At 40.6% G+C, this 24,114-nt stretch overlaps 1 protein-coding gene across 45 annotated transcripts in view; it reads right to left on the bottom strand.

Annotated features, from left to right (window-relative positions):
* CAMK2G (calcium/calmodulin dependent protein kinase II gamma) overlaps nt 1-24,114 on the bottom strand; it is a 215,687-nt gene that overhangs the window by 31,317 nt on the left and 160,256 nt on the right. For 16 of the 45 annotated variants that reach the window (XM_072994965.2, XM_020791217.3, XM_072994963.2 and 13 more), the window contains 3 exons: nt 23,579-23,641; nt 12,221-12,261; nt 4,064-4,096 (listed from right to left, as the gene is read on the bottom strand). In XM_072994965.2, the coding sequence (XP_072851066.2) occupies nt 4,064-4,096; nt 12,221-12,261; nt 23,579-23,641 (137 nt within the window). The remainder of the gene's footprint in view (nt 1-4,063; nt 4,097-12,220; nt 12,262-23,578; nt 23,642-24,114) is intronic. The other 29 variants (XM_078391107.1, XM_072994969.2, XM_078391097.1 and 26 more) reach the window with 3 other exon arrangements.

Here is a 24,114-nt window from a genome sequence, read left to right as displayed (position 1 = left end):
CTTTTTTTCTTTTGAAATAGAGTGACCAGAGGCTATAAAGTGAGCTGCTTATACCAGGAACTGTCCTCTCAGTTTGCACTGAGGGCATTTGTTCTTATGACATTTTTCGAGTCATATTAGGCCATGATTGTTTCATGCTGAGCTGGGGGTTTGTTTGTTTTTTGAGTGATGTGGTCAGATATGCTGCATGTTTCCAAAAGTAACTAACAAAAATCAGTAACTGAAGAGAGCATTTGGATTCTGAGTTATCCTTCTCATCCAACTGACTTCAACATTCTAGGCAGATGGAGAAGGAACAACATTCTGCCCAGCTCCCCAACAATGAGACAGGGAACAAATGTGTCCTGTCTATTGCTGTGGTTCAGGGTGAGCAACCTCTGGAGGTTTAGGGGGCAGTTTGTGCCTCTGGGGCTGCACAGACTGCCAAAAATGCAGAAGAACTGAAGACAACAAAAGTGGCTGCTTGTTTTTAAATATTAGATACTTTTGGAGGTTATTTTAAAAACAAGTTTTCAGTCTTGGAGGCTTGTAGAAGCAGGAGTTCATCATTTTTAGGGAGGGGTGGGGAGTCTGCTGGGGTCACCAAAATGGCCTTAGGATCATATGCCACAGATTCCAGTCTGATTACTTCCCCACTCTGGTGAACACACTGTGCCTTTAGTTCTTGTTTTAAAACTGATGGTCCTAATAATTAAAATAATTTGCTTAGGGTCCATGGTAGATATGGGAAACTTCATTTACTACAAAAAAGCTACATGGCTGCTGCTTCCGACTTCCTCAGTCAGAGATCACAGGGTTAATATCACTGTAAATATCTACTTGAAAAGAACAGAATTCTATCCCACTATCCTAGAAGAGAATCATCATGCTCTGTCATGAGCATATTGATCATATTGATTCTTCGAGGTGGAACTGTTTGCAAGTCACCGTTAATGCCAAAACATCCTCTGAAAGTGTTGTTATATACAAGCAAGAGCTCGGCTGTTGTCCCATTTGATCCAAAGAATGGGAAGGAGGCAGAGGATTCTTCTCCACACTGACTATGAAATCTAGAAAAACTTACAACATGACAAAGTGACTTCATGTCCTTTGATCCTAGAGGAAAGTGTCCAGGTTTATCACACACAACAGTGAATTGAATAATAAATTCTTGAAAACTCTGCTGCAGCAAGGTGAAACAACAGTGGTCTCTACTGGAAGTGCTGGTGGTTGCATGGAAATTTCTGAACTAGTGACTATCAATTTGGGAAGTTCACATATGCCTGCAACAGATCAAGAAATACTAAGACAGATCTTCTGGTATATGGCGGTTATCTCTGACCACAAGAGTGTGTGTTCAAAGATCTTCTAGAGGTATTTTAGATCTTTTTCCCCCCTCTCTGGAAGAACAGAAAACAAAATGCTACATTCCCTTCCTTTTGGCTCATCCTTCTGGCTGAGCTCCATAGCCCCACCTCCAATTCTGAACGCCTGCTTGGGACTTTAAAAAGACAGCTTGGCTTGTTCTCCTGGTACTCCTTCTTGACAGGGGATTTTCCACTCCCCTGTCCATGGGGCAGTTTCCAGAAGCTCACTATAAGAAGAACTATTAAAGATCGTAATAAATAACGGTGATTCAGAATGGATGTATCAAACATAAGGGAAATATTTCTGCTAGCCATGACATTACCTTTCACAGCCACAGGCCCTTGAATATCTACCCACAGATATGTGAGAAGAAGACTTTCCCAGATGGTTCTTGCATTGATTAGATGTGGATTTCAGCAGTTAGCTCATCCACCAGAAAGCACACAATTATGCAGTCTGGAAGCGTATAGTCATTATTTGCCAGCTGATGGTCAGCTGTGTAGACTGAACCAATCAGTTGTCAAAAATATTCTGAGAAAGTTTATTCTCTTTGGGAGCCATTCCTTGGGGCAAAGGCAGCTCTCTGAAGCTGGGTTGTGGCAAATTTTTGTAAGAAGATATAGGTATATATAAAAATAGGGGAAATATCAGCAGGATGTAGACAGGCCTGACTAGAAAAATTACAAGCTTCATTTCTCTCTCTTGGTAGAGGCCACTGAAAGTCAGAACTTAGCTGACACGAAGAGCTGCTAATATTACCAGTACCTAATGTTATGACTGCTCCTCTGCTACTATCTAGGAAGGAAGCATGAAACCTTACAGAGATTACACACCACCAATAGGTTGAAGTTCCCTCTTTTCCAAGTAAGGCAGGGCTGCTAGCACACTTGTGTGATGTTCTATGCAGGAGTGCCTTCTCCCAGAACATTATAGAGAGCAAAAAAACAAACAAACATAAGGTGGATGGACCTGTTCGTGTAAAGCTGCCAGAGGGCTTGCTCAAAAAGGATCCACACCCTATCTGTGTTTAAACTTGAACCCACTACACTGCTTTTTGTGGTTATTGTGAGTCTTCCTGCTTGCAGACCTAGAGTGGGATTAGCTGAGGGTATATTCCTTAGCTCTGTAGACACTGTTCCTCCTCAGTGACAAGAGATCACAAGCAAAACAAGCAGTGACAAGAGATCACAATGGGCTTCATGCCCACTGATAGCAGGGAAAAGGTGAAAGGGGTATTCTCCAGAGTCACTCGTTTCCTTATAAAAAAAAGCAATGCATCCTGAATTTGTGCATAAGGGCCATCTTGAGGCTTATGAGAACTGACTCTCACCCAATGAAGGGCATGCTAATTCCTGTGCTGCGTTCTGGAACTTTCTCCATTATGCCAGACTTTGCAGCAATGCTGTTGGGTCTAAGGCAGCTCATTCCCTTGCGACGTTGTTGCTTTCTGGTCCTGCTGTTAGGAAATAACAAGTGACTTCTCATGGCACAGACTAGCACCAGGTTCCCTGTTTGAGACAAGCTATAGTGCACTGTTGTGCTTTGGTTCATTTTAAAGTACAGGTACCATCTCTCTCACAGCTTGGTTCTGACGGCCAAATCCTGGCTGAAGGAATCATGACTTTCTAAGATTAACCTGCTCTACCTATGAAAAGTGTTCTCTCTCAAGGGCATTTTGGAAAGGGAAACAGGAAAGAGTGAACTCTGAAGTAACTTAAGAAATCTAAAGAGGTGACTTCTGCAAGAGTGTTGCCTAAAGACAGTTTCTCTGCTACTGTGCAGGAGTGGTCTCAGAGGACATGGAACCACTTCCTATTGAAAGTACTGGTCCAGAGTTTTTGCTCTGCTTGACTGGAACAAAGCGGCTACTCTAAAGGATTCTAGGAAATTCAGCCTGAAGGAAGTGAGTTCTTCATCATCACAAGCAACACAGAATGAGATTTTCTTCTCTTGACATATGACTGAATTACATACCCAACACATCTCAGGGAAAAGACACATTCATATGTAGAGGAAATGAATGGGGAGAACTGTTTGATATGTGATTAATGCCAATCAACACTGGCATTAATGCTAACCGTATTCTTTGAGGATTTGCGGAGGGGTGTGCAAAAGGAGGGAGAAGTTAGAAAGAAAAAAGGATTTTGGAACCCAAGAGGTCTTAGCACAGATTCCTGAGGGGGGGGGAGAGAAGAAACAAATGGCAGCTGTTAGCCACAGAATGATGCTGTGCCTACAGCATCCATCCAGGACATCAGGAAAGGCAATTGGCTTTGCACTGCAGTGAGGCTGCTAACCACCAAGGGCAGCAGCTTCGGCCTTATTGAAGGCTTGCTCCTGTGTCCATTTCAGAACATCTGCAATGAAAAAGCCAAGGTTCCATGCCCATACAATAGACTAGAGACCATGCCTTCTTGTGTGCAGGACTGATCCAGCTTGTGGGAGGCCTCTGCTCAATTCACTCAACATCCAAAGCTGAATTTAAAGGTATCCAATATTTTTTAATCAAGCAGAATCATTACTATAAGCGGCCTCATCAGCAACTATGACTGCTCTTGTAAGGACATGGACCTTTCGAAGTGCAACACATTTCTCTGTCCCACCATACACACCCTTGCCCAGACATGCTATGTGGGGTGATGAGCACAAGCTATACGTGCATGGCATGAGAATGGTGATTCCACGGGGTCACAGGCAATTTATGGGAGGTGCTCACCATCAAATGCACGCTGGAGCTTGACTTCCTTTTCTGCGCACACCATTGAGAGGAAGAAAGAGAAGGAAAGAAGAGATGAGAAGAGAAGAGAAGCAAATGTTGGCACTTGTGTGTCAGCAGTGACCCTGCTACCAATCATGTTCACCAAGGAAAGTAATACCAGGCCCCAAACATGTGGGCCCAATTATAAACTAAACACAGAGACCTGGAGACATAACCTTCCAAACTCAGCTGGAGTGAGGGTAAAAGAGGCAGCCGGTGCAACACAGGAGAGACTGAAAGCAGCAGACATTTGGTCCTCCAAATATCACACCTAGCAACCTAACAAGAGATGAAAGAGATTTGCCTACAAACATCTGAATCACACACAATTCTCGTCAAAAGACATAACACTCAAATACACTCTACTAAAGAGGACAGCAATGAGCCATGGAAGCTAAGACTTCACCAGGTAACTTATAGGACCTCGGTCCTTCTATTGGCCAAGTACTCACTGATATGGGGGATTCACATTATCTTCTCACATAAATGAAGTATGTCTGATTCATATGGACTAGGATGGGGACTGCAATGATAGTTACAAGCAAGGGCTGCTATTTCAATTTATGACACAAATCCACATGCAGACTTCCACAGCATATTTCAGAACCCTCAGAGCAACTGCTAACTGTCAAAAAGAACAAATCAGGAATTCCACTCTAAGTTTTCATTCCATTAATAGAGACATTTTGCTTGTTGACAAAGTACAGCCCTGAGAACTAGTACTAAAAAGATTAAACCATATCATAGACAACTGCATACAGATACCAAATGCTTCGGACAAGATGACAAGTGGGTGTATCACTAACAACACAAAAAGAGGTACTAAAATACTGTATGCTCAGCAGTTTGTAACTATAAAGAACAATGTATGGATTCATTCTGAGGGTTTCATCTGGTGATCAAAGAATTTATGACATTTATGGAAGAATTTATAGCCACCTAGAGTGGTCGTAATGACCAGATAGGTGGGGTATAAATAGAATAAATAAATAAATAAATGAAAACCTCTCTGTGTGCTCCCAAATCTGAGGAATGAATATGGTATTTTGAAAACAAGTCAGGATAATAATGAAAACCTCTTGAACGTGCTGAGGTAAGAGGAGAAACGTAAAACAGCTAAGAACAAACACTGCAGAGAAGGTCCAAGATATTTTTCAGTTAAATTGATGGGGGGAGGAGAGAAAGGCACAGATTGTGGGAGGAAAGCTGAATGTGCATACTGCTATGTTCAATCACATGCTTAGGGATCAACTTGTATCTTAAGTGATCCACAAAGATTATGCTGTCTTTCTTCCTTTCTTTCTGGCAGGCACTATCAGGCAGATATGACATTAGATGCAGTCTGTCTTAGAAGATGAAAACTTATTTATTCCTTCACTAGCCCATTAGTCCTTTCCAACTAGTCAAAGGTTAAGATTACAGCCATAATCTTATAGCAATTCTCCATAATAAATGAAATCATGTAAATTGCCCGAGGCATGTATTCAGCAGAATGTTAATCAGCTGCAATTCATTGCCATGACTGATAACAATTTAACTTACACTGGAGCAAAATCCTCAGGGTATTCTGGACAATATAGTTTCCGAACTGCCTAGTGCTAAGTCTTCAGAGACATACTAGCCTTGTGAGGCAGCTGGCCATTTCAGAAGGGAAGCCCAATCAGTGGCATGTGTCCCTAAATTATCATAGAATCAGAACCTCAATTAGCATAGAATCAGAAAATTATGGAATCAGAGGGGGCCTACAGGGCCACTGAGTCCAACCCTCGCTCAATGCAAGAATCCAAATGAAAGCACATCTGACAAATAGTTGTCTAATTTTCGCTTGAATGCCTCCAACATTAAAGCAACTCACCACCTCCCAAGGTAACTGGCTCCATTATCACAGTTAAGATAAAACAGTCACAGTTAAGATATGCATTCTCTCAGTATGATTCTGTAACCAACAGTGTACGTATCTACCTACCAGTTGTTCTATCTGGTTCACACCTAGTTAGTTTGTTAAACAAAATATAATGAAACACTCTGCCCAAAGCTTTGCTGAAGTCAAGAGATATTACATCTGCAACATTCCTATCGTCTACCAAGGATATTACCTGATTTAGAGAGAGAGAGAGAGAGAGAGAGAGAGAGAGAAGGTTAGTCTGGCAGGATTTGTTTTGGACAAATCCGTGTTGGTGTCTGGTTATTACTCCATTGTTCTTAAGGTGCTTGCAGAGTGACCACTTTGTAATATGCTCCAGAATTTTCCCTGGGATTGATGTCAGGCTGACTGGTCTGTGTTCCCAAGTGCCTCCTTTTTGCCCTTTTTGGAGACAGGGAAAACATTAACCCTCCTCCAGTCATCTGGCACTTCACCCCATTCTCTATGATTTTAAGAAAATAACAGATAGCAGTTCTGAGTGCTCTTCAGTGCCTTCCTTCAAAATCCTTGGATGCAGTTCATCCAGGCCTGCAGTTCTGAAGTCATTCAAAGTAATAAAGTATTCCTTGACTATTTGTTTATCAACCACAGACTGCAATCCCATTCCCTCCCTTTGTACTTCACATTTGCCTGGAAGGCCACAGGCTTAGTTTTGGGGTAATACTAAAGAATTGAACACTTCTGCTTTGTCTTTGTTATCTGTTACCATTTTTCCTTCCCCACTGAGTACCTGAGTTACTATTTCTTTTCTCTGTCTTTTGCTACACGTCTACTTAAAAATGTTTTTTCTTGCTTTTAGTGTCTCTTCCTAACCTCAACTCATTCTCAGCTTCTGCCTTCCTAACACCATCCCTGCACATTTTATGCTAACTGTCTGTACTCTTCCTTTGTGGCTTAGTCTTCATTCCATGTATTATGCATTTTTTTGTTTGTTTTCAGGTCCTCTCTTAGCTTCTTGTGAAGCCATACTGGCCTTTTTTTGTTGTCCTCCATCTTTTTTCTTGTTGCAATCGTTTGTAGTTTTGCCTTTAGAATTTCCATTTTATTAAACTCCCACTCATCTTGAATTCCTTTTCCTGTTAGGATCTTCTGCCATAAGACCTTATTTAGCATTGGTCTGAGTTTATTAAAATTAGCTTTGCTACACTCTGCTTTTCTTTCCTTTGAAATCAAGAGCTCAAGTAGAACATGGTCACTTTCTCCTAGAGCTCCCCTTACTGCCACTACTTCTACCAAGTCAATTCTATTGGTTAGAATCAAGTCTAGGATTGCTACTCCTCTGGTTTCCTCCTCCACATTTTGTAGGGGGAAAATTATCAGCTCCACAAGCCAGGAATGTTTTGGAAAAGCAGAATTTGCCTCCCAGGAGGATAATTTAAATCTCCCATTACTACTACACTGTGTCTCTGAAATTCTTGCAATTTGTTTTTCAAAAGTTTTATCTTCTCCTTGATTGGGCGGTTGGTAGTGGATTCAAAGTACCACATTCCTTTTATTTTTCACTCCAATTATATTAATCTACATGTTCTCGATGACCAACCAAGCTCATCCTCTTATATTGTTGTGCAGGAATATGTATTTTTCTACATATAGTGTGACTCTACCACCCTTTATATTCTTTCTGGTCTCTTAGGAAGCACATAGAGTTCTTTTTACTCTCACCCCTGGTACTTGAAGAAGTATTCCATTTCAGCATCCTTTGCACAGACCTATTTTTCAAGCTGGCTTTACTTTTTTATTTTAATTTTATTTTTCTATTCTTATTTCATATTTTATTGTCCATTTACAAAACTTAAGGCTGTGTGTGCAGCAGTTATCTTAGTATCAAAGTGAGAGTGTTATCCTCAAAGCACTTCTTCAAGCACATTGTGCAACGGTCATGCCAGGAATACACAACTTATTGTGCAGTTCTGTAATGGTATACCTTGTTGCTGCGCATAATGCCCAGCACATTTGCACCAACATAACTTTACATTACACTGTCATGAACGTTACATATTGTACCTTTCCAACTCCTGCTGCTATTTTTTAGTTCATGTTTTTAATTCTGCTCTGTATCATCCAAAGAATATTGGTACCTGCCCTATCCAGAAATGCAGTTCAAAATGAAAACAAGCAAATAAACAAAAACCAAATTGATATTTTCCTCCCTAAATATCAGGGAGGCCTTCACATAGCAAATGAATCCTTCTCTTCCAGCCAGGATCCCACATATTAGTTTAGGATTTCAGATATTAAATTCAAAAAAGTCCAAAAATAATTCTAACAGGACCCTCTTCTTTGTTTTAATAACTACTGTAATTATGGGAGAGGTGTGACTAAGAAACATTGAACCTTCCCTCTCTGCATGCGGATTGGAATATTATTCTAAAGTGAACAAAAACAGAAGAAAAGATGCACACCACCATGCTAATGCATTATATAGTTTTACCATGAAGGAAGACGGCTAGTCTACCATGCCAACCAAATTTAGGTGGTAACTCACCCCTTAGAAAGAGGAGCAACTGCTTCACCCTTCTCTATCACTATTAAAGACAATTATATATCAGTATTTATTGCACTGAATGACACCAATATATAGGTTTATACCATATCTTGACTTCAAAGATCCTATATGGTTCTATTACAATAAATTTTCTTGCTATAATCCTTACCACAATCCTGTTGATAGTTCTATATTAAACTATCCAATAGAGGGTGACTTGCCAAAAGTCATCTACTACAGTCATAGTAGAGGCAAGATTCAAGCTAATTATTTTTTTCTGAAACTTCTATCTCTGTCTCTTACCTTCTGTGCAACACTAGCTGAAACATCCTTTCCAACATTAGATTTCAAAGACCTAATTTCTGGGCAACTCCAATGCACCCAAATCTGGGTGTGTTATTTTATTATTCTAAATGTTCTACCTTCCTCTAAGTCATCTATAAGCTGCACCATATGGACTGAGGGCAGGAAGTAGAAAAAACTCTATCTAGACTGAATGAAGTAAGAAAAAGATAGAGTTATGAGATGAGTAAACAGTCCGTACTTCCCAGCGGATACACTTTTCCTTCCTTCCTTCCTCCCTCCCTCCCTCCCTCCCTCCCTCAGAGTAAAGTATTAGAACTAGTTAGGAGAAGTAACTGGCAGGTTGAGCTTGTTTATCAGAGAAGAATCAGCAATATATGGGATGAACAATTATGATACATGTCTACTGGGTTCAGTTTTTGGGTTTTCAAAATACGACATCACCACCAAAAGGCAATAATCATATTTGACAGTTCTTATCATAAAGAAGACAACCTGATATCACACACCCAAAGAAGCAACTGAATGAAATAATCAACTGAAAAATTATAATTAGCAGAAATCTAAAGAGACATTACTTCCATAATTTTCATTTGGCAGCTTATCATCCCATTTGAACAACCAACCACCATCATTACATTTCTTTTGTCAATATTATGGTGCTTTATCCCACTGCAATGCTGCACATTTTCCCAACAGGATCTAAAGACCTTTCTATTTAGCCAGCATTTTAATTAAACAATATTCCCTAGCTGGCCACATGAGCAGCAGGACTTACTAATTTTAATGTTTTAAGAATTATTTTAATATATGATATTTTATATTGTCTTTTAAAATGTTTTTAATGTTTACGTTTTAATGTTGTAAGCTGCCCAGAAGCCACTGGTAATGGTGCGGCAAAAAAAATTGTAAGTAAGTAAGTAAGTAAGTAAGTAAGTAAGTAAGTAAGTAAGTAAGTAAGTAAATAAATAAATAAATAAATAAATAAATAAATAAATAAAATAGCAAGTGAGGTTACAGGAGAATGTAGATGATGATTTTAGAATTGTGTTCCGAAGCATAAAAATCCATATAAAAATGTTAAATCCAAACTTAGTCATATCTAGAGCAGACTCACTAAAATGAATGAATGTTGTTAGTCCTCTGGGATGGTCTAGGACTGGTACTGGAATAAACTCACTATCTCAGCAAGGATTTGTAATTTATTACAACTGTTTCATGATAACAGCCACTACCACAATCTTCCTTCCTTCCTTCCTTCCTTCCTTCCTTCCTTCCTTCCTTCCTTCCTTCCTTCCTTCCTTCCTTCCTTCCTTCCTTCCTTCCTTCCTTCCTTCCTTCCTTCCTTCCTTCCTTCCTTCCTTCCTTCCTTCCTTCCTTCCTTCCTTCCTTCCTTCCTTCCTTCCTTCCTTCCTTCCTTCCTTCCTTCCTTCCTTCCTTCCTTCCTTCCTTCCTTCTTCCTTCCTTCCTTCCTTCCTTCCTTCCTTCCTTCCTTCCTTCCTTCCTTCCTTCCTTCCTTCCTTCCTTCCTTCCTTCCTTCCTTCCTTCCTTCCTTCCTTCCTTCCTTCCTTCCTTCCTTCCTTCCTTCCTTCCTTCCTTCCTTCCTTCCTTCCTTCCTTCCTTCCTTCCTTCCTTCCTTCCTTCCTTCCTTCCTTCCTTCCTTCCTTCCTTCCTTCCTTCCTTCCTTCCTTCCTTCCTTCCTTCCTTCCTTCCTTCCTTCCTTCCTTCCTTCCTTCCCTTCCTTCCTTCCTTCCTTCATTCATTCATTAATTAATTAATTTATTTATTTATTTATTTATTTATTAAATTTATACCCTGCCCATCTAGACTGAAGTCTACTCTGGGCAGCTAATAATAATAGGTAAAAGTAAAAACAGTACAATAAAATAAAAACAACAGTAATAATATAGTTCAAGATGGCAAAAAATAATCAAGTAATGATAGGAAAAGCCTACCTAAAGAGCTAGGTCTTAAGATTGCTCTTATAAACACCCAGCGAGGGAGCCAGACAGATCTCTGGGGCCAGACTGTTCCAGAGGCAAGGGGCCACTGCTAAGAAGGCCCGGTTTCTTGTTCTCTCTCTCTGGGCCTCCCTCAGCGTTAGGCCCCTCAGCTGCCCTTCTTGGCTAGAACGAGTGATTCGCATAGATCTGGGTGGGAGGAGGCGTTCCGCTAGATATTGAGGTCCTAAACCGTTTAGGGTTTGTATGTCATCATTAACACTTTGAAATCAATGCGGAACTGAACGGGCAGCTAATGCAAGGCAGTCAGAGTGGGGGAAATATGCTGATATTTTCTCACCCCACTAAGAAGTCTGGTCGCTGCATTCTGCACCATTTGAAGCTTCCACATTAATCTCAAAGGTAGCCTCATGTAGCCCCAAAATGTTTTATGGCTAACAAAAATAGTGTCAAATAAACAAATCAAATATCCAAAATAAAAAGGACACAGAGAGAATAATCAACAGTGAAGCAGACTTTAGAACAAGCCTGGGGATATCAGTTTAGGGTGATGACTTTTGGCTTATATGGAACAGAAACAATGGTTCAAATAATGGTATTGTCTACTACATCGTGTAGATGAAACAGAAAATAGTGTCCATATTGCAGCAGTATTATCAACCCCTGAATGAAAAATAACGCACACAAGCATGTACAGCAGGGACAAATTTGCACTCTGAGAATCAGCAGCTTGCCAACCAAATCCAAATCTCAATATTTCTGCACCTAGACTGTTACATCCCAGTGTGTGCACACAACTCTTTGTGGACATTAGTTTCCCTATTCAGCACAGTTCTGGGATGAGCTCCACCTATGTGATTTTTAATGCATCCAAATAATATTCATATTCCACTGAATGAGAGATTCCTTATGCACAGGGAACTCTAGACATACCTCCGAAACACTCATAAATGTAGGGAAGCTTGGATTAGGAGCTTAAACTATTTCATGAGCAAAGGGAAATATCTGCCCCAACAGGAAAGTAGTCATAAAGATACTCCACTCGCCATAAGATAATTGTTTCTGCAAAAGTAATTTCTAGCATTAGCTGGCTCTTGTCTTATACTGACCCCACTTCTGTGCTTGCTGCAACTATCAAGACACCCCCTACTGAATAAATCCAAAGAGAGCAGAGGATTGAAAACACCACCTCATCCACAATGGGTCACTAGCACCACTGAATGCTTCCTTGGTGTGGACAATTGCCAGCGCTGGAGGTATAGAAGTAAAGATCTGGGATACAATCAGCTGTACCATTCATTTGTGGAACTGCTGAAGATGGCGCCAGCAGAAAGTACATAGTCATTCTTTTGCAGGTAACTTGTTCTGGGCCTTGAGTGAAGGACAATGGTTCCTGTAGAACAGATCAGGGGGTGCGGAGTGCTCTAAAAGCCACAACTTACCTTTACCCCATCAGACTTCTTGTTCAGTAAGCTTTTGGCAGCTGCAGAGAGAGAGAGAAAAAAAATAAAAGAAGCAGGTGAGCTTTATTTTATGAACACTTGCTCTCTTCCCCTTCAGCTCAATGTTCCAGGAGTGTTAGTAGAAAGTGTTCCCTTGTTAATCAGAATGGCTGCAAAAGTCAAGCCAGATTGACTTTAGGTTCCTGCTTGTTCAAAACAACATATTAATGCAAGGACAACAGCCTGCCCAGCATTCAGAATCCCACACCTCCATCATGCATCTTTTTCAAAGACACTGTTAAGGAAACAAGCCTTTGAAATATCTCATTTCAATTTCATTTCGACTTCTTTGTCCACATTACCGCCACCTTCCCTTCAATATTAAACATGAATAGTGAAGAACAAGACAACAGAAAACGTTTAAAATTCAGAACAATGACTACTATCCTCTGAATTCAGTTACTAACACTACTTTACACAAGCCAGGCTTTCTTCAAAGAAGTCACCAGCATTTTAAAGTGTGTACTGACAACCATCTGCAATGGGTAATGACTGCAGAAGGTATCTTGAATATCCCCAAGTTTGTGGCACATCAACACATGCATGCAACATATAGTGTCTCCATGTAAGATATTTTGCCTGTGAAGGAGGGCATATTGCCAATATTACCTGCAAAATTGTAGCACTGAAGGGCTCTTATAAAAATTTGGGCACTTTAAATAATATGAAAAGTCCAATTCACCACTGAGAATGTATGTGGAATAACTGTTAAAAAAATATTAAGCATGTTGTTCTGAGGCTAAGGGATGGTAAACAGGAGCAGGGCAGCACTAGCAGCTGCCAAGTGAGAGAACTGACAAGAGACCATGTGCAAGATGAAGGTTAATTGTTTCAGTTTCAAAAGCGCAAGGCAGTGTCACCTCGTTTTGAATGAACAACCAGCTTGCAAAGACACAGGAACACACCCACACCCACAGAAGTACACACACATATACAGAGGAGGATGATATGCCACATGTGTAACAGAGGACCTCAGCTGCACACATGAGACCACCTATACATGCCCAAGGACAACCTTTCGGCATCTTCATATACAACAGCAAAACAGCTTTTGTTTGCAGTTCTTTAGCCTACCAAGTCACATCACAAAATACAATGCGTTCAAGTTTAACAAAAGGGTTGAACTGTACTCCTGAAAGCCCACTTTTGCACCAAAAGCTGCACTGTTTGATAATACAACAGACTCATTCTTTTAAAAAAAGAAAAAGAATTGACCAAAAAGGTTATGAAATAATCACACTGAGCAAATTAAACCTGCAAAACTTAATGGCAGGATTTAGATTTCCTACACACTGTACTGTATGTGGAATTCAGATTGTCCTGAATATGGGCATGCCTGCATGGAAATTAAAACATATCTGTGCCCTTGAAAATGAGTCACTTGGAAACAAAGCAAAAGCAAAATTGAAGTTTTTTTAGCCCTCAGTTTTACATTGAGACAAAGATTTACGAGCAGGGTTTTGCTTTTGTGTGCATAAGAGAGAGATAAAAACAGCATATCTCTTCCTTCTCATTGTAAAACTGCATTGCTCATACTTTTCATACTAAAAAAGACATGCTGGCATTTATTTCTCAAAAAGTCCTCTATATGCAACAAGGGAAATTCAGGGTTTTAAAAAAATTTTTTACAGAGGGAACGATGAGAGAGGTAACATGAAAATGCTATGTATGTATGAAACAAATACATTATGTAAATAAAATCTGTGTACTATTTCAGTTGTAACACCTGAGATGTAAGCAGGCCTAACTTTGAACCAAGAGAGGAAGAGGTGGCTTACCCATAACCACAGTTCCTTTGATTGGTCCTCTGTGCATTGCATTTGTACACAGCCCAGTTCAGCAACATTCCAACTCAGCCTCCTGGTGGAAACATCCTCTCCCTCAGTTCCTTTGAAATGGAAGTGTGAACCAAGTTCCAAGTGAAAGGCACCACAGTGGGGATGGAGTGGGAGTTGTGTGAATGCCCCAGATAAGCACTCAAAGAACCACAGTTATAGGTAAAGAACCGGTTCCTCTTTCAATGCAGTCTTTGTGTATTAAACGTGTAAGTGAATAGAAGCTCATTTACTGGAGAGAAGCAGGTGCCTCTATGATTGAAAAAAGACTGATGACTACAATCAAAGGCAGCATCAAGACAGTAAAGTCTCGCACATGTGGAAGGCTGCAACCAGATACATTCTGTACATCCATCACTGTGTGGATTTCCTCTCCCTAGGGCAACGGATAATGACGCTGTCCTTGTGAATGAAGACTTAATAATGTCTGGAACAAGTAGGTTTGCCAGCTGGTTAAGTGAGAGTGATCATACATGCCATCTATTTTGGGAGATGCCAGGGAGAAAAAAAGCAAAACAAGGTAGGATACAGATAGCCTCAGATACTTACACAGTGTGTGGTTCTTACAGAATGCTAGGGCTATACAGGTATCTAGGATGGGTAAGGATCTCTCTAGGTCTGTACTAGAATTCTTTCAAAAAGATAAAAGAACTATGTCTTGATTTAAATTAAATTCAGAGACTACCTTTGGAAGGCAGAAGTATCGGGTTGATATATAACTCTTTTTTTTTTAAGATCATGCAGGGTGGAGCTCTCTAGCCCTATGGGCTACTACAATAACAATAAAAAGTCCATTTTCTAAGAAGGACATAATGGAAAGGTTGCTACTGGTTTCAACAACAGCGATAAAAGATTTGTTACGATAGCTACTGAAAGCTTCCACTCTGGAACAAATGGATGGTATTGAGGGAAGTTGCACATATGTTCTTTCAAGAACAATTTGGTTCTCAAATGCATAAATATGGACAGTAAATATATGGCTAAGAAAAACTTCAAACTACAGCCAAGTAGACTTGGATGGACAATAGTAAGACTCCAACTTCTTCCACAGGAAGCAGGAAGTCAAGACCTAAGGGTTTGGTACCTTCCTTGACCACAAAGGCTGATAATCGACTCCAATTAAATTTACAGAATTCCCACGATCAAGGTTTCTTTGCTACCAGAAAGATGTCCTTTACTGGGCCCAAGAAGGTGTTAAGGGGTGGATGTACTATGATGTTAGGTGAAACATGCATAAGTCCCTGTTTAAGATGTGAGTTCTGTTGATAGTAAATAAATGCAATACTATGGGCAGGTGACAATAATGGCTTTGAAGAAGGCACCCCTCATTATGATTATGATATACTGTAACAGGACTTGTACCTCTGAATCTTTGCTACTATCCTGAGGAGCAGAGAGAATGGAAGAAACAGAGGAGAGGACCTACCAAATGTAATAAGAAAGCATCCCTCAGGGAGCCTCTCAGGGCACCACTGTCAAAACAAGGAGAGAAAAGGATCAAGTTCCTCCCTCCTTATTCAGCTGGAGCATCACTGTGACAACCTCAGCACAATGACTGGTAACAAGACTCTCAGATGAACTAGGACCTTCCAAAGTGCTAGTAACTCCAAAATACTGATGTGGACAACCTGTTATGCTCTTGACTAAAAGTCTTCACTTGCCATTGTGCTGCATGCTACACCCACATCCTGTATGAGAAACATCTGTAAAGAAGGAGTGACTGGGTTCTTGGGAAAGGACTGGCGTGCCTCCAGTCAAGTGGGTCAAATTTGTCCATCAGAGCAACAACCAACTTATGGGATCTGGAGGATGAAAGCAGACTGATTCATGGTCTGTGATGATGTCAAAGACCTGGGAGAACCAAGCTTGAAAGGTCTGCATGTAAAAGTGGTCATGTTCCACTATGGCTGTGCTCAAGGTCCTAAGACCTAGCAGGTAGAGGAACAACTGAGCTCAATATGTTGCCTATTATACCAGTTTGACTATCAGAGTGATCAGGGTGTTCATTCTCAGTAGTGGTAAAAATGTCCAAGCTAAGGTGGGATTGACAAGGGGTCCCATAAATTTAAGAATTGGATTTTTCAAAATGTAAGGTTGGATTTTTCAAAACTCACCAAAAAGCCCAAGCTTTGTGCATTCAGTAAGTAAAGTAGGTGTTTTCACAGAGATTGCAGTTAGATCTAGCAACTGACAGCTGGTTACGGCAAAATGTAGAAATGGGCAATGCTATGGGTGGACTGCCATACGAAAGGAGGCACTGAAGAGATCAATGGAAGTTAACCAGTCTATTTCCCGCAGTAATGGGATAATATGTTTGAAACTTATGATTTAGAACTTCATACAATGAATGAAATGACTGAAAGCCCATAGATCTAAAATATATTTTGAAAATGGGAAGCAAAGGTGTTTGGAATGGAGTAATTGATCTGTTCGATAACTCCTTTTGTAGGAGGTCAAACAACTCTTGAATGAGTTCTGCACTCAAGAAAGTGATGTGGATGGTTGCAGTAGAAGGGTCAGGGATGAAGTCAATGGCAGAAACTGAGTCAATTAGAATCCATAAGTCCAAAGTTACTGAATTTCATCTGGTATGAGTATGGGGGACAGAAGAAGCAGTAGTAGCAGTTTCATAGATTCATAGAACAATGGAAGTTGGAAGAGGTCTATAAGGCCACTGAGTCAAACTCTCTGCTCAGTGCAAAAATTCAAATCAAAGAATATATCTAACAGATTGTTGTCTAGTTGAATGCCTCCAGTTTTGGAACACCTGTCATCTCCTGAGGCAATTGGTTCCACTGTCATATTGCTCTTACAATTAGGTAGTTTCTCTCGCTATTAAAAAAATAAAATAAAATCTGGCTTCCTGTAACTTGAGCCCATTATTATATGATCTTCACTCTAGGAGACTTGAGAACAGGTCCTGCTCTGTATGACAACTTCTCTGTATGACAACCTTTCAAGTATTTGCAGAGTACTATCATATCTTCCCTCAGTCTTTCTCAAGGCTAAACGTGCTTAGTTCTTACAGTTTTTCCTCATAGGAGGACCCCTGATCATCCTTGTTGTCCTCTCTTGAACCCAAACAGTTTTTCAGCATCCAGAATTAGACACAGAATCCAAGATGAGGCCTAACCTGAGCCAAATAGAGGGAAACTAGTACTTTGTGGGGTTTGGAGACTATACTTCTGTTACTGAAGAGCATGATGCAAAAATTATTTCCTTTCTGAGAAATTTGAGAAGTCTGTTGAAGAGGTCAACTGGCTGAGACTGACTGAGCTACCAGTGAAGAAGTCAGGTTAGGCTTTTTTAGGCTCAGATTCATTGTGATGCTCAGCTTTGTATCTCTTGGACAGAAGTGTCAAAGTCACATCAGAGGGGGTGACTTGGTTGACCAAGCAATGTGGAAGGATGAGACTGAATTGGCTGACAATCGTCAGCAGCAATGGCAAAGTTTGATCCAAAAATAGCTGAATATCCTTTGCAGGCCAGGCATGTTGTTGGAGAGGGACTGAATGAAACTACTGCCAAGGAAACTGAAGAACAGGTAAAATAGGATGGCCAACCAACAGACAACGATTACTGAGTGGGTTAGCACTGTTTTATTTTTGTCTTTTTGAACAAACATCCACAGCCTGAAGAATTTTCCCTCACATTGACACAAAGACATAAGCTGTTTCTTTGTGTCTGAGGAGTAATAGAGCAAGTGGAGGCACTGTATTCCTCAACCTCCTGCCAATAGGGATTGGGTAAATGGACAACAGAAAATGGCTCCCGGAATCAGAACACTTCCAAAAAGGATCATTCAAGGCCATAGACAGCCCCAAGAAAAGAAATCTGGGATGGTGGTGGTGGGAACATAATGCTAAAACTAAGAAAGAAAGAAAAAAACCTGAGAAAAATGCTCCAAGATGAAATTGTTGGAAAACAAGTTTCCCAAGGCTGCTTGTACAGTGATCGAAGGAACTGAGGAAAAGTGTAGAAGTTCCTCAGCATGTACAGGGAAACTGAAGTTTCCACAAGAAAACTTAGCTAGAATATTTCCAAATGGAGCATTGCACAGATCCATAACTCATATGTGTAGATGCATTTAGGCCACTATAAAAAGTGATGGCTCCCTTCTGGAATTCAGATTAATTATTTACATTTGCAATACAAACCAAACATCAGTTACATACTACAAACAGGGTAAAGATGTGTATAAGCACATTTTGCTAAGAACAAGGTTGCATTCCTACCTCTGAAGTGATGATCAACGCATGGAAAAGACATAGTAACCATGTGGGACCTGTCCTTCTAGAAACAGAGTATAAGAAAGAACTTGGAAGAAGGTCTCTCTGGGTTAAAGAGGTAGACTGAACCTAACTCTGACTAAAATCTATATCCCATAAAGAGCAGAACTGTCACTGAAAACCACTTCCATATATGTAGATACAGGAATGTAGAGACATTTAAGACAATAAGCTCTATCCAAAGGAAGAGCAGCTGATATTGGCTTAGAGTTGTGTGATGTTTCAGTTATGCATGTTTTTAAGGGCCAGGTATGCCACCTATAGAAGCCATAAATTACTTAATATGGGACAAGTAAAAAGCAAAGAGCTGTTGAGCCAAACAGCAAACAATACAATCACAGAGGTAGGCTACAAAATGTTCATGTATGAGTTCTAGTTTGTCTGGAAAACAGAGATGAAAAAGAGAGAAAAGGAACAGAGAAATGCAATACTTTTTATTGGAATTCCCATCCACTCTGGAAGTAATGAAAAATAATGGTTTATTAAATAATTATAGTGAAAAATAATCAAGATGTATAGTTACAAAGAACTTATGACCAGTTCTGTGTAACTCTAAAAGTTTGTCTCTGTTTTTGCCAGTTCAATTCATAACCAAGAAAGGGCATAATCTTACCTGTCCAGCAGGTTGTTTGGCCCTGTCAGTTATTATGCTTGACCATTACATAAAATGCACAGATGTATTAGCACAATTCCAGAATATAAGCAACTACACCCAAGGTAATTGCTATCATGTGTTTCTTGGCAGTTGGAAAAATCAGGATCTGCTAAGCTCATGGGTGTCTGAAGTAGGGAAAGGAGCACAGGAAGAATCGCAAGTGTTGCACACCACAATGTATTAAGAGCTGGTCATGGAATACATCTTCATATAATTCCCTAACTCCGTGTTTGATTGAAACAAGTGCTCCTCCTTTATAGCAAGACTAGAAAACGGGAGAAACAGTGACATGAAGAAACTTTCTATTGAGCCTCCATGCACTGCAAATCAATGCTAAATATTACAGACAGCTACAATGAAAAAGTGCTAGCTAGTAATCTGTTCCAATACAATCTTTAACAAACAGTCTCCATTTTACATGCTTCATATGTGGTTTCAATCTAGTTGCTCTCATGTCATTGCAAGAAAAAAAAGTCTGCTGTTTATTTGAAGTGGTTCATGCAACAGAACATGGTTGAGGGAAATTGTTACAAGTTAATTTACAACACAGTGACAAACACAAAAATAGAAAAAGACATCCTAAGCAAAGACAAAGCAAGACCACAATCCATGTTTGCTCAGAACTTTGACCCACAACTGTCAGCTGACGCACTAGAAACAAAAACAGGTGAGATTCCTATAGCTAAGCACTACGCACAGGCACAAGACTTACAGAAAGACAACTGGGAAGACAAAAAAAGGGGGGGCACGATACACAACTTTGCACAAGATGATAGCAGGACAACTCCAGGAAAGATGCCCAGAAGGATCTCTTTCCCTATCGAGAAATATTTTTTGCATCCATGCTCTGCAGATCCCCTGACATGGGACTACCTGCCATTCATTCCAAGTCCTCTCAGTCCTAACTCGTGTGTGAGCTTAGGTAAAACTTTGCTTTGATAAGCCCTTCAAAATTATAATATTAGAAGGCGAAGATACAGTCTGAAGCATAGACGTGTGAGCCACTAGACCTACAGATCTTGTTACTGTATATTCTTAAAGGTTTTAGGTGGAGATAAAATTAAGATCAAGAAGGCATCTACTTGAGGAGCTCTGAAGCTCCCCTGAAAGTAAGTCCAATCCTCAAATGCTAATCTTTAAATTTATCACATCTAAAACTGTCTCATTCGGGAGAATATGGTCCATGCTTTCAATAGGAAGAGTAGAGATGAGCCTTTGTGGCCCCTCAGATGTTTCTGCACTACAACTTCAATGATTCACCACCACTGGTTATGCTGGCTAATGAGAGCTGCAGTTCAACACCTGGAGGGCCACACATTGTCCACCCCTCATGGAGAGCTAGCAACAGCACGTTTTCATCACTAACGATCTCCCAAATTTAATTAGTTTCTTAAGGTGTCCTTTTTGGGAATAGAGAGCCTGATCCAACACAATGGCTGAAATTCAGTAGCAAGGCTTAAGTTGCTCAAGGCTGCTGATGTTATCAGCCATGGTGGGTTTTCAGAAATGAAAGATTTCCTATTCCCTACCCCAAATTATCTGAGGTTCCCTTTAGGATCCCTTTCATTAGGGGGGAAAACACACTAACCAACCAACCCCCACAAAACAAAACAAACCAACTCACAAAATGGCTGATGACATATGCTAGGTTTGAGCCACTATGTATTTTTGAAAAGCTTTGATGATCTCCAACGAGAGGGCAACATGCTTCTTGTTTTGGTAGAACGAACCATCACAGGTTTAAGCTAGTGGCAATGAGTAGCTAAGATGTCCACCAGAAATGCAGAGTTTTCAAAATGGAGAGGGTGGGGGAAATGTCAGTTTCTGAAGTAATGTTTAGCATATAATGGCAAAGAATTTGCAAATCATGTTTAGGGATGATGACTCCCTCTCCCCAGTTTAATTAACAGAAAATAACCAGTTAATCTGATTGTTTCTGAACTAACAATCAGAAAACATTAGAAACAAACTATGCAAGAAAGTGGAAAGGGGGGAAGGTACCATAAGAAGAACCAGGAGACTGGAAAACTGGTGTTTTGCTTCCACTAATATTGTTTTCTGACCTGCACTAGCCCTTGATTATTATTCTGTTTCAGGGCTAAACTGGGCTACTCATGTGTACCATTCATAGGTCTGCCAATTTCAATATAAATGTACAGGAGCTACTTTTTACATGAGCAGGGCTTGAAAAACGTTAGAATGTCTCACCAGTCAGTCAAAATTTTCACCAGTCAACATAACTGGGCTATAGCCTTGCAACTGATGTTTAAACTTAAACTAGGCACTTTCTACATAACAATGTGTACAAACCCAAAATATACCCTCAGACTTGGGTTGCTTTATTGCCTGAGTGCCTGTGGGTCATGAAGCTTGCACAGTATTTTGAAATGCCTTTCTTTTGAATGTCTGGAGCAAAAATAAAACTGAAAGCAAAAGTGCTTTCATATTCTCCAGCATGGGACTACTCTACATTCTTCAGCAGGGCTATATATCTATGTGCCGCTGGAGCTCTCTTCTCCTGAGAAGAGGGCTGTTTTTCCTTTTGCAATGGGAAGGGGGAGGGGAGGACTGCAGGATCAGAGAGAGAGATTGAGAGAGAGAGAGAGAGGGAGAGGGAGAGAGAGACGGACTGAGGGTAAAGAGGCAAGGAGGGATGGAGGGAGCTGTGGCTCATCAAGCAGCATTCTTTCACTCATCACAGATGAGTGGACAAGTGAATTTTTCAAGCCCTGTACATGAGTGTACAACAAATGCAGTAGTGAAGGCGGCAAAAGCACGCCATCTCCTCCACATACCCACTGTACTTGAATCCATTTCCTTCCACTTCAGTTCTGATCTTAGAAGTGACCCAGTTTGGGGAGGGAGGAAATTGCTTGAATTATTAGGGCACAGTGAGGGGGCAAAAGACTGTACCTCCTCACAGCCGCATGTTACATTTCATGTAAGAAGCAGGACCCACTCTTACATTTTCTCTAAGAACAAGGCAGACGTACGAATAAAATATAACTCTTAGTTATTTTCTTGTACTGTATCTACTTTGAGGTATTTGTCACTGTTATTTAGATGGGCCCAATCCTACTCTTCCTCCCTTACTTCTGTGGCAGAAACACTGGGACATAAAAATCAAAAACTCGCAATGTGTGATTCATATATATTGCATCAAACACCACACACATAGTGCATCTGGAATCAAACATGCAAATTAAGTAAAACAATTGGGGCCCTGTGCAGAAGGTGTAGTGGGGTGAGGTGTAGGACAAATGGAGCAATGGTTTCCATTACCTTCCATTTCTTGCAAATTCCTCACCCATAGGGGAAGTTTGCAACATACTGCAAGAGCTCTGGAAAGGCAATATCAGGCATTTTCAGAGCCCTTTCACCTGATGGAACCAGGTAGCTGAGGGGATTCCTGGCACTCACTCAAGACCTCAGAGCGGGCTGTCGTGCCTGAAGACTGAGGCCCTGATGCCACTTCAGAGGCTTGGCTTGAGCACAGCTGATCAACACGGCCCACTGGACTCCTCCCTGTGTCCGAGGACTGCAGCTCTTAACTGGTTTAGAACTGAAACCCTTTATTCCCTTGGTTTGCCTGAACCCACTACAAGGCCTTCTGCTTAACTGAAAGGAAACGGGCAGAAAACTATTCTCTAGTCCCTAGAGAATTATACCTCCTAACTGCTTAACCACATATACCTATGCTCTGATTGTTGCTACTAGAGCTTTAGGTGTAAAGGAGGGCAGCAGATATGCAAATACAAGATGCCAGTAAGTTTGGTTATCTCTTGCATTAGCATTCCCTCCCCTTCACTTCTGATACACAGTAAATCATAGTCTTTACCACTGGAAAAGACCATGTCCTGCTAATTCCTATACAATTCCCTGCAGTGCCTGAGTTCCCATACTGCAGATAAAAAGACGGACGCTGTATACACCATTTAGAACCACAATTTTGGAAATACAGAATTTAGCTTTTTTTTCCGCTTAAGAATTCTATATCTATCTCTATGTTACTTAAAGCCACTGCTTAACACCAAATGGGCTCGGAAAATAGTATACTAATCCTACATTTTAAAAAAATGTCACTCTTTTAGAAGCATCCTTAAGCATAAGGTAGCATTTCATCACCCTTGTCTTACCTAGGCAGTTTGCTGGCAAGTTCTGGTCTAAGTGACTGACTGTAATAGCTGCACTCACCTTCTGACACCCTCTCAAAGAGCAGGCAATGGCACCTCACGCTACACCATTCCCTGTTTCGAAATCTATGTGCCGATTCACCGCAGGTCTGGGTTATGTCCAACATGCATGCCTTGTTAGTAGACTGAAAATCCACATTTATGGCTCTTGGTTATATGGAGACCTTAGTGCATGCCCATTTCTCAGCCAGCAAGCATGGATGGTGTCTCACTGGGTGTACAAACACTGGCATGCCGTTTTTTTACTGGCAGTGGAGTTGGTGAAGGATGATTGGGTGGGTGGTTTTAGGTTCAGGCACTCAGGAGATACAACTCATGCCACATACCTTGCTCAGCCAGGCCGGCAGCACTCATGGCGGCTGAAGCAGGGGCGGAGCTCTGCCTGCCAACTGATTGGACATAATCATTCAGTGGGAGGAGCCATAATAAAGCAAGAAAGGCCCAACAGCAACAAGAGAGCAAGGTGCAAGTAAATTAGTTTTATAAAGAACAGTGGGAAGAGAGAAAGGATTGGAAAGGGGAAACACAGTATTACCAAAAGGAAAAAGGAAAAAAAGTAAGCTATTCCCCTTTAAACATGAAGACAGAAGCACAGAAACCAGCACAGAGGGTTGGACTTCAGGAACAGTGTTCAGAAAGCTGGAAGATTTAGCTGTAAAGAATTGTTTATGAAAGGCCCTCTAACAGAGAGTTCAAGGCCAGCAACAGGAGTGAAAAGGATATCTACATGACAAAAAGTTGGTTTATATATATTCTAACATCAGAGGCAGTGAGGGGTAAATGAGTTGGAAGATGCTGCAGGTCGGCATTCAGATTTCATATCAGTATCTTGTTTTATGATATTAAAAAATGAAAAATAAAA

This window comes from Pogona vitticeps, chromosome 3, assembly GCF_051106095.1.
Source record: "Pogona vitticeps strain Pit_001003342236 chromosome 3, PviZW2.1, whole genome shotgun sequence".
In the NCBI taxonomy this organism is placed as follows: Eukaryota; Metazoa; Chordata; class Lepidosauria; order Squamata; family Agamidae; genus Pogona; species Pogona vitticeps.
The sequence above is the reverse complement of the archived record's forward strand: the minus strand, read 5'-3'. Positions and strand labels throughout refer to the sequence as shown.